This window comes from Orcinus orca, chromosome X, assembly GCF_937001465.1.
Source record: "Orcinus orca chromosome X, mOrcOrc1.1, whole genome shotgun sequence".
NCBI lineage: Eukaryota > Metazoa > Chordata > Mammalia > Artiodactyla > Delphinidae > Orcinus > Orcinus orca.
Genome location: NC_064580.1, coordinates 96716455 through 96732415, shown reverse-complemented (window position 1 = coordinate 96732415; position 15961 = coordinate 96716455). Strand labels below are relative to the sequence as shown.

Below are 15961 nucleotides of genomic sequence, written 5' to 3'. Positions count from 1 at the left end.
CTTTCATCAGTGTCTTAAAGTTTTCTGCATACAGGTCTTTTGTCTCCTTAGGTAGGTTTATTCCTAGGTATTTTATTCTTTTTGTTGCAGTGGTAAATGGGAGTGTTTCCTTAATTTCTCTTTCAAATTTTTCATCATTAGTGTATAGGAATGCAAGAGATTTCTGTACATTGATTTTGTATCCTGCTGCTTTACCAAATTCATTGATTAGCTCTAGTAGTTTTCTGGTAGCATCTTTAGGATTCTCTACATATAGTATCATGTCATTTGCAAACAGTGACAGCTTTACTTCTTCTTTTCCGATTTGGATTCCTTTTATTTCTTTTTCTTCCCTGATTGTTGTGGCTAAAACTTCTAAAACTGTAGAAAACTATAGACCCAACGCAGCCATAAATAAATAAATAAATAAATTTATTTAAAAAAAATAAATTGTTGAAAGAAAAAATCCACCAACCTAGAATTCTGTATCCAGCAACACTGTCCTTCAAAAGTCAATGAGAAATACAGATTTTCTCAGACAAACAGAAATTGAAGGAATTTTTCACCAATCAACTTGCCTTGCAAGAAATATTAAAAGAAATTCTTCAGGAAAATAATATACGTTAGAAACTCAGATCTATATAAAGAAAGGAAGAGTGTTAGAGAAGGAATAAATGAAGGTAAGAAAAAATCTTTTATTTTTCTCATTCTTTATTGATCTAACAGAATAAAGTTTGTTCAAAATAATAAGAGCAACAGTGTACTGAGTGATTATAGTTGATGGAAAAGTGAAATGAATGACAACGATTTTATAAAGGATGGGAGAGAGGAATTGGGAATACTCTACTATTAAGTACCTGCAATAACTGTGAAGCAGTATAGTGTTATTTGAAAGTGGATTTAGATTAGTGTAAATGTGTACTGTAAACTCTAGGACTACTACTAAATTTAAAAAATAAGTATTATTGATACGCTAAGAGAGGAGAGAAAATAGAATAATAGAAAATGCTCAAATAAAGCCAGAGAAAGCAGAAAAAGAGTGGAATACGCACACACACAAAGAAAAAAAAATCAAGGGAAATGAATAGAAAATAATCACAAATATGGTCAGTTTTAATCCAACTGTATCAATAATCACTTTAAATGTGAATGGTCTATATACACCAATTAAAAAACAGACTATCAAAAAGTGGATTATGAAAATACAAGACCCAACTATATGTTGTCTATAAGAAACACACTTTAAATATAAAGATATATATAGATTAAAAGTAAAGGGATGGAAAAAGGTATAGCATGCTAACACATACTAATCAAAAGAAAGTGGGAGTAACTATATTACTTTCAGACAAAGTAGACTTCAGAGCAAGGAAAATTATGTGTATACCTAACAGAGCATTAAAATATGTAATGCAAAAACTGACAGAACTGCAAGAAGATACAGACAAATCCACTGTTATAATTAGAGACTTTTACACCCCTCTATTAGTAATTAACAGGATCCAGCAGGCAGAAAATCAGTAATGGTATAGTTAAACTGAACCACGCCATCAATCAACTGGATCTAATTGTCATCTACAGAGTATTTCATCCAACAACAGTAGAATACACAATCTTCTCAAGCTCACATGAAACATTCACCGAAATAGACCACATTCATGGGTCATAAAACACACCTTAACAAATTTAGAAGAATATAAGTTATACGAAGTATGCTCTCAGAACACACTGGAATTAAACTAAAAAATCAATAACAGGAAGATACCTGTAAAATCTCAAAATATTTAGAGATTAAACAATATACTTCCAAATAGCACATAGGTCAAAGAAGTCTCAAGTGAAGTTTCAAAATATTTTGTATTATATGAAAATAAAAATATAATTCATAAAAATTCATGGGATATAGTGAAAGCAGTGCCTAGAGGGAAATTTATAGCATAGAATTAATATATTAGGGAAAAAAACAGGACCTAATATCAATAATCTAAGCTTCCACCTTAGAAAACTAGAAAAAGAAGAGCAAATCAAACCCAAAGTAAGCAGAAGAAAATAAATTTTTAAAAATTAAAGCAGAAATCAATGAAAGTGAACCAGGAAAACAATAGAGAAAAATCAGTGAAACCAAAAACTGGTTCTTTGAAAAGATCAATAAAATAGATAAACCTCTAGTCAGGTTAACTAAGAAAAAGAGAGAGAAGGCACAAATTACTAATATCAGAAATGAAAGAAAGGCCATCACTACTACCAAAAGCATAATAAAAAATATTATGAACAACTCCATGCCATCATAATGATAACTTAGGAAGAAACTTACCAGTACCTGGGAAGATACAACCAACCAAAACTCACACAAGAAGAAACAGACAATCTGAATAGGCTTATATCTGTTAAAGAAATTAACAATCTTCCAAAACAGAAAGCACCACGCCATGATGTACTGGTGAATTTCACCAAACATTTAAGGAAGAAATAATACCAGTACTACTCTACTATCGGTTTCAGAAGATAGAAGCAGAGAGAACATTCTCTGACTCATTCTATGAGACCAGTATTACCCTAATACCAAAAGCAGACAAAGACATGATAAGAAAGGAAAACTGCAGAGTAATATCTCCCATGCCCAAATCCTCAACAAAATTTTAGCAAATTGAATCAAACAATGTAGGACAAATCCAGTCAAGTGGGATTTATTCCAGGTATGCAAGGCTGTTTCATCATTGAAAAATCAATTAATATAATCCATCACATCAATAGGCTAAAAAAGAAAAACTACAGGATGATATCAATAGATGCAGAAAAGCCATTTGACAAAAGCCAACACTATACAGCAAACGAGAAATAGAGGGGGACTTCTTCAACTTCATGAAGACCATCTATAAAAAAATCTACAGCTAATACCACACTTAATGGAGAGAAGCTGTATGTTTTGCCCCTAAGATCAAGAACAAGGCAGTGGTGTCCTCTCTCACCATTCCTATTCATTGTTGTACTGGAAGTCCTAACTAATGCAATAAGGTGGGAAATGGAAATAAAGTGTATACATATTTGGAAGGAGGAAATAAAACTACGTTTGCTAGCAGATGACATGATTATTTTAAAAGTCCCAAAGAATCAACCAAAACACCCTCCTAAAATTAACAAGCAATTATAGGAAGGTTTAAGGATATGAGGTTAATATATGAAAGTCAATTGTTTTCCTATATACTATCAATGAACAATTGGAATTTGTAATTAAAAACAATACCATTTACATTAGCACCCCAAAATGAAATACTTAGATATAAATTTAGCAGAATGTGTATAAGATCTATATGAGGAGAACTACAAAACTCTCAGGAAAGAAATCAAATAACTGGAAAGAGATTCCATGTTCATGGATAGAAATACTCAGTATTGTTAAGATACCAGTAATTCATGACTTGATCTATAGATTCAATACAATACCATTCAAAATCCTAGCAATTTGCTTTGTGGAAATCAACAAAGTAACTCTGAAGTTTATATGGAAAGGCAAAAGACCCAAAATTGCCAACACAATATTGAAGAACATCAACAAAGTTAGAGAACTGAAACTACCCAACTTCAAGCCTTGCTATGAAGCTATAGTAATTTAGACAATGTGATGTCATTGAAAGAATAGACAAATGGATCAGTGGAGCATAGCCCAGAAATAGACCCACACAAATATAGTCAACTGATCTTCAACAAAAGGATCAAGAACAATTCATTGGAAAAAGGATACTCTTTTCAACAAATGGTACTGGAACAACTAGACATCTGCATGCAAAAAATGACCATAAAAAATAACTTACAAAGTGGATCAAAGACCTAAAATGCAAAGCTATAAAACTTCCAGAAAGTAACATAGGAGAAAATCTAGGTGACCTTGGGTTTGTTGATGAGTTTTCAGATACAACAAAAGTATGCTCCATGAAAGAAAAAGTTGATAAACTGGACTTTATTACAAGTGAAAAATTCTGCTGTGCCAAAGACACTGTTAAGAGAGTGAAAAGACAAGCCACAGACTGAGGGAAAATATTTGCAAAATGCATCTCTGATAGAGGACTTGTACTGAAAATATACAAGTAACTCTTAAAACTCAACAATAAGAAAATGAACAATGCAATTAATAAATGGGCAAAAGAGCTAAACAGATGCCTCACCAAAGAAGATACATACCTGGCAAACAAGTATATGAAAAGATGCTCAATTGCAAATGTCATCAGGGAATTGCAAATTCAAACAACAAATGAGATACCACTGCACACCTATTAGAATGTGGAGACAGCAGGAACTCTCATTCATTGCTCGAGGGAGTGCAAGGTGGTACAGTCACTTTGGAAGACAGTTTGGTAGTTTCTTAAAAAGCTAGATGTAGCCTTACTCTAAAATCCAGCAACCACACTCCCAGGTATTATGCAAATGAGTTGAAAACTTATGCCACACAGAAACCTGCACACAAGTGTTTTCAGCAGCTTTATTCACAATTTCCAAAAATTGGAAGCAACCAAGACGTCCTTCAACAGGTGAATTGAGAAACAAGCTGTACATCCATACAACGGAATATTATTCAATGATAAATGAGCTGCCAAGCCATGAAAAGACTTAGAGGAATCTTAAATGCATACTGCTAAGTGAAAGAAGCCAGTCTAAAAAGACTGCATACCCTATGATTCCAACTATATGACATCTTGGAAAAGACAAAACTATAGAGACAGTAAAAAGTCAGTGGTTTTCGGGCGTTGTGGGAGTGGAGTGGGGGAAAGATGAATAGGCAGAGTAGGGGATATTTAGGGCAGTGAAACTATTCTGTATGATACTATAATGGTGGATATATGTCATTATACATTTGTCGTAACACATAGAACTATGCAAAGAGTGAGTTCTCATGTAAACTATGTACTTTTTTTTAATATTAATATATCAGTATCGGTTCATTAATTGTAACAAATGTACCACACTAATGCAAGACCTTAATGCCAGGAAAAAGTGGGGGTGACGTGAAGAGGGGATATATGGGAACTTTGTGTACTTTCTACTCAGTTTTTTGGTAAGCCTCTGTTGAAAATCAGTAGACCCATAAGTGTGGGTCCTTGTCTGTTTTTTGACTCTCCATCCTATTCCATTGGCATATTTGTCCAACCTTTTTCCAACACCACACTATCTTGAACATTTTAGTTTTATATTGCCTTGAAATAACATAGTGTGTGTCTTCCAACATCTTTCTTTTTCAAAATTGTTTTGGATATGCTGCTTTTTTGTCTTTCTTTAGAAGATGTAGGACTATTCAGATTATCTATCTTTCCTTGAGTAAGCTTTGGTAATTGTGTCTTTCAAATAATTCATCCATTTCATCTAAGATGTTAACTGGTATAAAATTATTCATAATATCTCCCTTTTATCCTTTTAATATCTGTAGCATCTATAATAAAGACCTCTCTTTTGTCCCTGTATTAGTAATTTGCATCTTCTCTCTTTTTATCTTTGTTAGTCTTGCTAGAAGTTTATCAATTTTATTGATTGTCTTAGAGAACCAGGTTCTGGTTTCATTCATTTTTTTCTATTGATTTTGTTTTCAATTTCATTGACTTCTGTTTTCTATTATTCATTCCTTCTATTTACTTTTGGTTTATTTTGTTCTGCATTTTTCTAGTTTCTTAAGGCATTGATTTGAGATTGTTCCCCTTTTCTAATATAGGTACTTAGTGATATAAATTTCCCTCTAAGTACTTCTTTAGTTGAATCCCACTAATTTTGATATGCTGTGTTTTTATTTTCTTTTAAATTACTAGATACTTTAAATTATTATAATTATTATTAAATTATTAAATACTTTCTAATTTCTCTTTTGATTTTTTCCTTCAATCCACAGGCAATGTATGAATTACCAACATATTAAAAGTGGTTTCTTCTTGTGCTGGAATTGTGTGAATGGAATGTTTCTTTTTTTTCTATATACTTTTACATTTTTATTTTTTCTTTTTCTGTGTTTTCCAATTTTCTACACTGAGCAGCCATTACCTTTCTAATTAGAAAATAATCAATTATTATAAAATAACACTCTATGTTTTGTAGCACTTTATAATTTACAAAGAGCTTTATCTAATTCTTCAACATTTGCTTGAGAAACATGTAATCCGTGTCTCATAGATGCTGAAAATTGAGATTGACAGAGTTAAATGACTTGCTCGATGCCACACAACTAGAGCTAGTTAGGATTCAGACCCAGATTTTCTGACTCCCAGTTCATCGTCCTGAAGAACTTGGAAATAAAGATTTGAAAAGTAAAAATGAATTTATCTTGTGGGAAGCTGGAAAGGACCACAGAGGGTCTTTGAAGCAATAAGTGACATTTATCTCAGTGTAGTTTTCATTTGAATCTCTGATTACTAATGAGGTTGAACATATTTTCCTGTTTATTGCCTGCTCTCATTTCTTCTCTAAATTGCTCTTCATGTGCTTAGATCATTTTTCTATTGGATTGGTTGGTCCTTTACTTATCGATTTGAATGAACGGAAAATATTCCAGATGCTAACATTGTATTTATATTAATCATTTATTTGTGGGAGATATCTTCTTCCTGTTTCTTGCTTATCTCTTTTCTTTATTCTTTCCATTTTGATCATCAAGGCAGTATCTGCTGGGGAGTGTGTGGGGAAATTAATGTGTTTGCAACAAGAGGTGTCTCAGTTTATTTTGACCTCGTATGATGGAAAGGAGGATGGGAAGCAGGAGACAGAAGAGGATGGGATTGGAAGACAAACCACATGATTTGGAAATTCATTTACTAGTCATTTGTCAGTTGCTTACAGTTATTGGCCACAGTGTGCTGGGCCATGTGATAGATGGAGAGTGAAGAATAAATGTTTTCTACATTCGAGGACCTTTTACCTTAATGGAGAAATGAGAGATGTAAAATAAGACAAGTAACACAGTATGTGCTCAAGTAACTATGGTACAAGATAAGCTGTGGCTATCAAAAATTATATTCCAGCAAAGGGGAAGGAGACATTACTTTCAGTTAATTGAGAATTGTTTAAGCAAGAAGTCTATACGTTGAATGAGAATAAGGACTGTGTGTGTTTCTGCTCAGCATTTTATCCCCAGCGCTTAGCATAGTGCCTAACAAAGATCAAGTGCCCAAATATTTGTTTAATGATGGAATGATGTTAGCATGTGTGAGCAAAGCCTTTTATAGGGACCTAACACAATGTGTTTAATTCATCACTCTACACCACCAGCAGGCAACTCTGAGAATGTTCTGATAGATCAGCATTTCAGACATTAGCTTCCATTTCTAAAGCAAGGTAGCACAGCCTTTTCCAAAAAGACACACGGCATGCTCCCTTATCTTACCATTATAATAGCAGTAGTCACGATTTTGGCTTCACTGTCAGGCAAACCTGAGTTTGAGTCTCATGTCAGTTACTCACTAGTTATATGACTCTTGATTTCCTTCACCTATAAAATGAGACTAATAGTGCCTACCTTACTGGGTCATTGTAGAATCAAATAAGGAAAGCATGTAAAATACTGAGCCATCATAGGGGTTCTAGAAATATTCCCTATGCCTCTTCTCTTGATGTACACTAAAATGGATGGAACCTGTGATTGCCTTTGGATTTTGTGATTGGTCCGTGTTTTCTAACCGGCATATTCTATCTCCTCCCTCACAGATTCAGAGACATATTGTGTGTTTCAAGACAAGAAGTACAGAGTGGGTGAGAGATGGCATCCTTACCTGGAACCTTATGGGTTGGTTTACTGCGTGAACTGCATCTGCTCTGAGGTACAATCTCCGATGGCATTTGACTTCCTACTTTGCTCCTCGACATGCAGAGATGCCTTCAAGTGCCTAGATGGCCAGGGAGCATGAGTGATAAAAACGTAAAAGAAGTTAGGAAGCAGATTGTAAGGAAAAATACACATCTCCTGTCTTTTTCTTCTGTTGCCTTTTGGCTTGATTTTCATGGGCTCTCGATGAGTATTTGCTATAGATGGATACTTAATGGTCTCTTAGCCGAATGATATAGGACCTGGAAAAAGTGGAGTGGAGGAGAAAGCTCAATATAATGCCTGGATTGTGAGACAGTATCATTTTTGAATACCACTTTCAAGCCTGGCCTTTAGAGAAGAGATTAGGACAGATTATAAACTGGTTCATACGGAGAGTGTATTTTACGTTATTTCAGCCAACGACTGTAATTAGGATTGAGGTTGTGAAACCCTGGCCTGTACCTTGTGAGGATTAGAGTTCTCTTGGCTTGGCCTTGGCTCCAGTCCAGTCACTCAAAGAGGCATTTGGACAGCTTAAATGCCATCTTTGCAATAGCCAAAGCAGGTAGTCCCGTCTTTCCATGGCCCTGACCCAGGACCACAGCTATGGTGTACCTTTCCAAACAAGCCTCTACCATCATATACTAGGCCAGGGTTTCTCAGCCTCAACCCTGTTGACTCTTGGGGACAGATAATTTCTTGTTGTAGGGAGCTGTCCTGTGCATTGTAGGATATTTAGCGGCACCCCTGGCCTCTATCCACTAGAAGCCAGTAGCACCAACCCCAGCTGTGACAACCAGAAATGTCTCCAGACATAGCCAAAGTTACTTGGGGAGCAAAGTGGCCCCTGGTAGAGAACCAATACATTAAGCCAGTTGGGAAAGGAGGCCTTGTACTAGGCCTTGAGGATTGAGAATTCTGAACATATAGAAAGAATTTTCAAGACTAGCCTCTCCCTTGAGACCTCATGGATGAACTGCAACTCCTCGCCAGCGCCCAGGTAGAACAGGAACACTCACTTGCAAGCCTGAATCTTTTGCCATTTGAATAGAAACTTGGGCTTTCAGAATTTTGAGCATGTGGAAACCTAGCCTTCAGGCAACATTAGGTGGTCTTAACAGGCCACAGGGCTCTAGAATCAAGACAGACCAAGTTTCCAAGCCTGGCTCTGCCACTTCTGAGCTGTGTTATGTTCAGCAAGTTATCTAACCTCTCTGAGATTCCTTCAACTTCTTCTCCTTTAAAAGGGTGTAATGGTATTACCTATTTCATAGGGTTATGGTAAGGATTAAATTCACTAATCCGTCTCAGTCACCTAAAACAGTGCTTGGTCACAGTCAATATTCGAGAAATGCTAACTGCATAACATCACTATCATTGTGGTTATTATTTTTATTAACCTATGAACTCTAGAACAGAAATCAGTATAAGGCATTAAGGAGGAATCAGTTGAGACCTCAGGCAGGTGCAGTGATTTCTGATATGCTTTGGTGATCTCGCTTCAAGATGACACCACCTGGCTCTGAGGAGTGTGACATGTAAGGAGGCTCCGTGGTGTTTCCAAACGCAATGCTCCAAAAATTTATTCTAGAAAATACATGAGAAAAGAAAAAGATTTGTGGTAAGGTGATTCAAATTGGGGTAAAAGAAACCTGCATCTTTAAATAGCTCAGGCAGTTATTAAATAGAGCATCTGGAGACTGATTAACTGCCTGGTATGGCATGATGGTGTCAGATTCTTGACCCAACGCATTAGAAATGGACAGCTAACCCTTGGGGGATGAGGCTTTGCTATCTGCAGGGCAGTGAAAATGTTACTGTGATCCCAATGCCAATGACTCAAGTGCTAGACATCTTCTCTCTACATCCTCTTCATTACCCCCTTCCCCCACAAAACCCTGATGGATACAAGTAGCCCATACTTCAGATGAATTATAGATGGAAAATGTTAATGCAAAATTGATTTCCAAAGTCTTCCTTTGTTCTAGCAATGGCTGAAAGCTGTCAGAGTTAGGGATCTTGTCACTGTAAATCAGGCAGGGACCCAGTCGCCCCCTCCCCCAGTCATACTAGCTAATCAGTTCAATTCCAAACTCTAGCTTGTTCTCAGTAAAATTCTGACTTGAAAAGGAAGTGAGAAGAGGGAGCACTCAGTCTTCAGGACCAAGGAAGAGTTATGTGGAATCCAGGGTCCATGTGCTAGGGCTGTCTCCTTGCTCAAGGGACCCATTGCTCATTAATCCCTTCCTTCCATGACATTGGACAGGTGATTATGAAATCACACTAGGCTCTTGGAAAAGACGTGAAGAACTGGGGAGTGGTAGAAACGTCACAGAGCCAAGTCAGAAGAAGCCTCCCAGTAATTGTGGGAGGCTTTGAAAACTGGGGCAGTAGTGATCCTTAGAAAAATATGCCAGTAAGCTATCAACCAACCCAGCGGAGGCGCTAGTGATGAGAAAAGGAAAGAAAATGCTGATTTCATTCAGTTTCTCGGGAATGTGTTCTTCACCGTCTGGGTGAGTCCCTGCATGACTGTTTCCCAAACTGGCATGATCCCAGTGACCTTGAAAAACATTTATTTTGTTGTTGTTGTTGCCTCTCTCTTTCAGAACGGCAATGTGCTTTGCAGCCGAGTCAGATGTCCAAGCCTTCATTGCCTCTCTCCCGTGCATATTCCTCATCTTTGCTGCCCGCGCTGCCCAGGTAAACCAGTTCGCCTCTTTCTTTCCTGGCTCTCCCTCTTCCACCAACCCACCCCTTTCCCCTAATTCTTCAGAAGGGGAAACTTCCAGACAGGAATAACAATAGGACACTTTCAGGCAGCGCGTGCACCGGCCTCCAAATACTGTTTATAGCCCAAGTGGGCTCTTCAAGGCTCTAATAAGTTATTGGGTACCCAGTAACAGATTTTCATTAGGCTTTTAATCATTTGAAGGTGGATGTCAACTGGGGGAAGGGAATTGTGGCCCAGAGATTTTTCTTCCATAACCAGCCTCTTCTTCCTGCCATGGGCAGCAGACACCAGGGGAGTTGTAGCATGGAGGCACGTGTCCTACACAATTAGTGCTGGAATTGCATTTGAGCATAGCTTCTAAATGATGAGGGGCTATTCAAAAAATCAAAGGAGCTGAACCAGTGGGGTTTATGACAGTATAAAGCTGCCTGCCTGCTCCAGACTGTACAGTTAGTATGTATACATTGTTCAGAGCAAGGCTAAGGGGAAGGCAGGCAGAGACTTTTCCCCAAGGCTATTAGGACGTCTACCTTCATGGTTTGTGGCTAGGGTGTTTGAGGCAGGGGCTGTCTCAGTGACACTTTGTTCACGTCTGGGGCTTGACTCCCACACCAGAGGCATGCAAGCACAGAATGATTCAGAGAATGCCCATGGGCCTGACAGCAGTCCTAGGTTAAGTGATCATCTTGCCATCTAGGTAGTAGAAGCTTTGTAGTCCTGTGAGTTGATTCTGTTTCCCTTGAGGACAGAGTTGGGGTCCATGGGTGGACTTTGGGGGGGGTTAGCAAACCTTTTCAAATTGTTTGCAGTTTTTGGTGTGACAATGTATGTGTGTAAATTCCTTTAGAGGAGATCCACAGCTTTATTGGTATTCCTAAAGGGGTATTCATGACCCTAAAAACATGAAGAACCACTAGAGAAACCAAAAGTGTCAGGGCAAAAATGGTAGGAATGAGGCTAGGAATGAGGTTCAGTGACAGCTCGGTTAACTGAAATGTTACAGGAATGGAGATTTTGTTGAATAGAGAAGAAACCCCCAAGCCCTTTTCGTCACCACCTTTATAACTTATACTTTCTTACATTGGTAAATACACTCTGATTCTTTGGGATTCTTTCCCAGATGGCAAAAGATCATGCCATGTCACAGGTTTATCATTCTGAGTATTGGTGACCATAGTATATGCTTCAAGATATGAGAGACTGACTTGGCATATCATCAACCTAAAAGTTGTTCTTTGAAATAAGATAAATCCCTAAATGAAGTGTACCATTCTTGTCTGTGTTTATTTGCTTCTTCTATTTAAACTGGATTACAAGGGTGTAGTATGGGAGGATTCTTTCTTTTTTTTCATCTGGCAGGTTGCCTGTCAAATAGCCTTATAAAAGCTGCTTATCCCAGAAGTCTCTAAAAGTGGTCTAATGTCATAGGAATTGATCTAAATGGCTGTGCAGAAATTGTTCTTTCCTAGGAAGGAGGTTGGGGCAGGGCCCAGACACAGAGCATAGGGTGGAAGCGCACAGAGTGGAAGATGGCTGTCATCTGCCCCAGCTGCATAACAGGAAGCAATTACTGAGAAAAGCGGAAAGTATAAGCTAGAAGTTCTTTTGAGAGAAAAAGAAAGTATTAAAAGAATTGAGGTCATAAGTCCCAGAAAAGATAAAATGGAAAGAAATAAACACCATTATCTTTAAGACTTTAAAAGCCCATTTTATGGAGTATAGAAACCAGCTGTTCATTTCCTTTGCCTTCTTGTTCTTGCAGGTCACTTCCTTGTGAGTTCATTTTTCGTGTTAACTGTAACCTTTAACAGTTCTTTCTGTGGGTAGTGATACTGAAGTTCCCTAATCCTTATATGCAAAAATGTTTTTATTTTGCCCTCATGTTTTAAAAATATTTATTTATTTATTTAGGCTGTGCTGGGTCTTAGTTGCGGCACACGGGATCTTTAGTTGCAGCAGGCAGGATCTTTTTTTTTAGTTGTGGCATGCAGACTTCTTAGTTGTGGCATGTGAACTCTTAATTGTGCCATGCATGTGGGATCTAGTTCCCCGACCAGGGATTGAACCTGGGCCCCCTGTTGGGACTGCAGAGTCTTAACCACTGGACTGCCAGGGAAGTCCCTTGCCCTCATTTTTGAATGATAATTTGGCTGGGTATAAAATTATAGGTGCACGTTTATTTTCCCTCAGCACTTTGAAGATATTAATAAATGGTTTCTTGACTTCCTTTGTTTGTGGATAAGAAGTCTGCTCTTTGATTATAGTTCTTTCATAGGTAATCCGTCTTCTTCTTCTTCTAGCTTTTAAGATATTCTGTTTTCTTTGATGCACACCATGAGGTGTTTTGATGTATGATTTGTTTTTATTTAGCCTGCTCAGCACATGATTTTTTTCAGCCAAAGGACTCAAACTTCTCTTCAATTTTAAGTCATTATTTTTGTGAAAATTACCTCTCCTTCTCTCTTTGTTCATTCTTAATCTTGTCTTTGGTATATGTCATTGCAGCTCATTTAATTTACACTAAGTCTCTTAATGTCTCCTTTATTTTTCCCCATAATGATATATTGGAATACTCCCTATAATGATATATTACTTCAACTCTGTCCTCCAATTCATGAATTCTTTCTCCAGCTTTTTCATGCTTACTATATAGACTATCTGTTGGGTTTTATTTGTTGTTTTATTTTTAATAACTGTATTTTCCCCAATAACTATATTTTGAATTATTGATATATAAAAATCTACAAATTGCCATTTTATAAACCCCTTTTATTGTTTCTTGGGGTCTTATTCTCTTATTTGTTTCTTTAAGGTATTTATTTATTTAAAGTCCATTTCTGATTGTTCAAATATCCATTTTTTTCAGCTGTGAATTCTCACTTTCATTGGGTTTCTTCATAGCTTTTCTTAGTTCCAGATTTCCGCTTGTTTTCTAAAATTTTTGTTTAAAAACTCATCATCCGTGGGGTTTTTGTCTTGCATAAGTCCTTCCTTTCTTGTGGTAGCATTGTTTCAGGCCTTGTAGTTCACTTAGCACTAAACCAGGTCATAAGTTGGTGTTCCACCTTGGGCTTCCTCATATCTAGATGGTCTATTTCTACCTCTGTTTTCTTATGCAGGGCTAGTCCCTGATAATGACCTTGGATTGGGACCTCAGCTGCAGCTGCCCATCTTGGGCAATCTGTCCATGTGAGGGAACCACCTTGGGTGGGCAGAGCTATGTCAGCCCCTGTTTACATGTGAGGAGTGTGACTCTAGTCCCCAGCTTTACATAGGAAGCCATTTATAGGCCATAGTTCTTACTCAGCTGTCTGGATATAACTGTCTATATCTGGTCCCAGCTGCCAGTGGACCATATCACTTTGGCCCCCATTTATTGCTGTACTTTTGCCTGTGTTTTATTTCATAGAATTTACTTTTGTTTCTGAGGATGATTTTGCAGTTTTATTTATTTATTTATGTTTACTTTTATATTTCGTCTCTCACTCTTCTTTGTTCAGAAAATAGCAGGGCGTTTTCTCATGTGCTCTTTATGCCATATGGAACTGGAATGCAAACCAGCTATTTTTTTTCTGTTGAAGATAAAACAAGAATAAACAGGTTTAAACCATAGCAGAGAAGAATGGAGTTTGATAAAAGAAAGAACTTTGGGACACAGTGGTTGTTAAATCCTAGAATAAATGACTAAGGAGGATTTTAGTCTCTTTACTGCATATTTCTGGAAATAAAAAGCTACCCACCCATTTGAGAGAGTTGGCACAGTTTTGCTTTGAGACAGGGCAATGGATGTGATGAGTCCTCTGTATTCCTTCCACCCCAATGATTATTAGACATGAGGAAACTCATGCCTTCAGGGCCACAGGAATGTTTGGTCAAAGGAAGGGGCTCTACTGTTCTGTCTTAAGCCAATGGAAGGCACTGTGATGAAACCGTCTTCACTGAAAAATAGAATGTTTAAAGCCAAGCTGATGAACAAGTTCTATATCAAAAAGGGAAAACAAACAAGGAAGGCATATATGCAAGGTTTTACATACTATCCTACAGCAGTAGCAACTTCAGGGAGTGTTTACTGGGTAGTGATGGACTTTGTGGGAAGGGTCTACCTGCCATGCTTAGAGCCCATCTTCCATTGGAGGGAACAGAGGAGACTTCACCCCCTATCTGTTTCTGTGTGTCCCAGGGCTCTAGCTTTCTAAACTTCTTACCCCCTGAAATTTCCAAGGTTCTCACCTGCATTTGAGGTTGTCTCCTGTAGCTCCTGCTGACCCGTGGAAATCAGAGTATGCAGACTGCTTTTCCAGAATTACCAGAGAGAAATCGATACCGATTCCCATGAAGAGCAAGTGAAAACTTTTTCTCCAGCACTTCCCCAGGCCTCCATGGCAGAGATCAAGTCTTGGTCACATACCACAGGGCTCTCCTGGGTCCAGAGGCTGGTGCTACGCGGAAGGTAGAACATTCAGAATGAAAAAGTCAAGACTGCACAGGAGTGAGAAAGGTCATTAAATTCATCCCAGTCTCTAAGCAGGACTCTCTGTTGTCCCTGATGAAAGATTTGTAGGAAGGGAATTCCATATCTTCTCTTTTGGGGGAGTTGAATGGTAAAGGGGCAAGGGGGAGAGAAAGAATATGACTTGCTTCCTTCTGTTCTTTATGTATAATTTTTATCACCAAAAGACGACTTTTATAGTGACCAGGAGCCTAAATCACGATATTATCTAACAGTTTTCTTTCTTTTTTTTAAATTTATTTTTATTCTTATTTTATTTATTTTTGCCTGCGTTGGGTCTTCGTTGCTGCATGCGGGCTTTCTCTAGCTGCGGTGAGCGGGGGGCTACTCTTCATTGCGGTACACGGGCTTTTCATTGTGGTGGCTTCTCTTGTTGCAGAGCATGGGCTGTAGGCCGTGGGCTTCAGTAGTTGTGGCTCGCAGGCTCAGTAGTTGTGGCACGTGGGCTTTAGAGCACAGGCTCAGTAGTTGTGGCGCACGGGCTTAGTTGCTCCGTGGCACGTGGGATCTTCCCGGACCAGGGATTGAACCTGTGTCCCCTGCATCAGCAGGCAGATTCTTATCCACTGTGCCACCAGGGAAGCCCCACTAACAGTTTTCTGAAATGGCCATTCCATTAAGAATTTGCTATTCAGAATGAATAAACTTGGGTTCCCTTAGAGGTATTCCAACATTCCCAGGTCATTAAAGAGCTGTTATAAATTTGCCAAAATATCTGATTTGATCTCTTACCAGAGACCTAATCCAGTGTTTCCTTTTCAGCTAGGTATGAAGAGGTTTAGTTCTATGATAGGGTTTTAATAGAGAGAGTGACAGTGTGGTTTTGCCAAGAGAGGCACTCCTCACCCCAGTCTTTCACATTTCAGGCAGGGTAAGGAAATAACCTTTCCACAGATGCACTATAGTCTGTGTGCTCCCATAAAGAGATGCTGGAAGCCCTAAGCCATTTCTCTCTCAACAG

At 38.1% G+C, this 15961-nt stretch overlaps 1 protein-coding gene across 4 annotated transcripts in view; it reads left to right on the top strand.

The window, feature by feature from the left end:
* CHRDL1 (chordin like 1) overlaps positions 1-15961 on the top strand; it is a 115486-nt gene that overhangs the window by 19268 nt on the left and 80257 nt on the right. For all 4 annotated transcript variants that reach the window (XM_033408818.2, XM_012537348.3, XM_033408817.2 and 1 more), the window contains exons 3-4: positions 7657-7769; positions 10366-10459. In XM_033408818.2, coding sequence (XP_033264709.1) covers positions 7657-7769; positions 10366-10459 — 207 coding nt within the window. The remainder of the gene's footprint in view (positions 1-7656; positions 7770-10365; positions 10460-15961) is intronic.